A 1240-nucleotide genomic window follows, 5' to 3' on the forward strand; every position below is an offset into this window, starting at 1 on the left:
ACACCAACTCAGCAACAACACGTAAAAGTCGTAGAGCAACGAGAGCGCCTCCGCAACTCGCCCTTTTATCCTTTCTCAACCAAAGGAACGAATTTCGATAGGCTGAGAAGGTGACATTGCGAAAACAGCCAATGGAAACACGGATCGAATTCTAACCAATGGCGATGAAGTACGGAGGGGTGGTATTCTATAATCCTCCCTCAGCCAATAAAACCGAAGGCTCGGGCAAACTGTAATTTACATACCGATGCTATAAAAAGAGAGCGATTACATCTGTTCATAGGCCACGATTGTGCTTTTTCAGTAAGCAGTGCTGAAGGAGTTATGCCCGAGCCGGCCAAGTCCGCGCCCGCGCCGAAGAAGGGCTCCAAGAAGGCGGTGACCAAGACGCAGAAGAAGGGTGACAAGAAGCGCAAGAAGAGCCGCAAGGAGAGCTACTCTATCTATGTGTACAAGGTGCTGAAGCAGGTGCACCCCGACACGGGCATCTCGTCCAAGGCCATGGGCATCATGAACTCCTTCGTCAACGACATCTTCGAGCGCATCGCCGGCGAGGCCTCTCGCCTGGCGCACTACAACAAGCGCTCCACCATCACTTCGCGGGAGATCCAGACGGCTGTGCGGCTCCTGCTGCCGGGGGAGCTGGCCAAGCACGCCCTGTCCGAGGGCACCAAGGCTGTCACCAAGTACACCAGCTCCAAGTAAGCTGCCTCTGTGCCCTCTGCCAGACCTCCTCGACCCAAAGGCTCTTTTAAGAGCCACCCACCTTTTCAGTAAAAGAGCTGATGCTGTTGTGGCTTGTTCTTAGTGTTCTTGTCTGTCGCAGGTACCTCCTGGGGAAAAGAGCAATAGCGGTGTGGAAACGCTATCGTAAGGGGAATGGGGGTGTATACGTTGGCAATAAACGATGTGTTCTACATCTGCCGCGGCAGAGCAGAGCATGCTCGTAACTCCATAGAAATACCCCGCGAGCCCGCTTCGCTCTCGTGTCCGGTTTAACAATGAGTGAACGGTGTAGGTGTTCTCTTTAACCGCCTGAAACAAGCATGTTCTGGACAGACCTGCTTGTTCTTTGTCCCCGTGAGGCGCTCCAGCAGAACGGGGATACAGCGAAAGCCCAGATGGTTCCAGATGACCGTGTGCTTTGTCTTTCCGGCAAAAAGCTCCGAGCTGGACCCCCGCACACACCGTTAGCGTCCCCGCGGGCGGCCGGGGGAGGCAAACGGGAGCGCTTCCCGGC

The 1240-nt window shown here is 55.0% G+C and overlaps 1 protein-coding gene across 1 annotated transcript; it reads left to right on the forward strand.

The window, feature by feature from the left end:
* The first annotated feature begins 309 nt into the window (after window positions 1–309).
* On the forward strand, window positions 310–785 carry LOC104615891 (histone H2B 1/2/3/4/6-like). The gene has a single exon (XM_010292878.1). The coding sequence runs from the start codon at window positions 325–327 to the stop codon at window positions 703–705; it is 381 nt and encodes a 126-aa protein (XP_010291180.1). The 5' UTR covers window positions 310–324; the 3' UTR covers window positions 706–785.
* The last annotated feature ends 455 nt before the right edge of the window (window positions 786–1240 follow it).

Source organism: Phaethon lepturus, unplaced genomic scaffold (genome assembly GCF_000687285.1).
Source record: "Phaethon lepturus isolate BGI_N335 unplaced genomic scaffold, ASM68728v1 scaffold52818, whole genome shotgun sequence".
NCBI lineage: Eukaryota > Metazoa > Chordata > Aves > Phaethontiformes > Phaethontidae > Phaethon > Phaethon lepturus.

Coding starts and splice junctions, on each gene's coding strand:
- LOC104615891 (XM_010292878.1), top strand. CDS start 325: ATGCCCGAGCCGGCCAAGTCCGCGCCCGCGCCGAAGAAGGGCTCCAAG.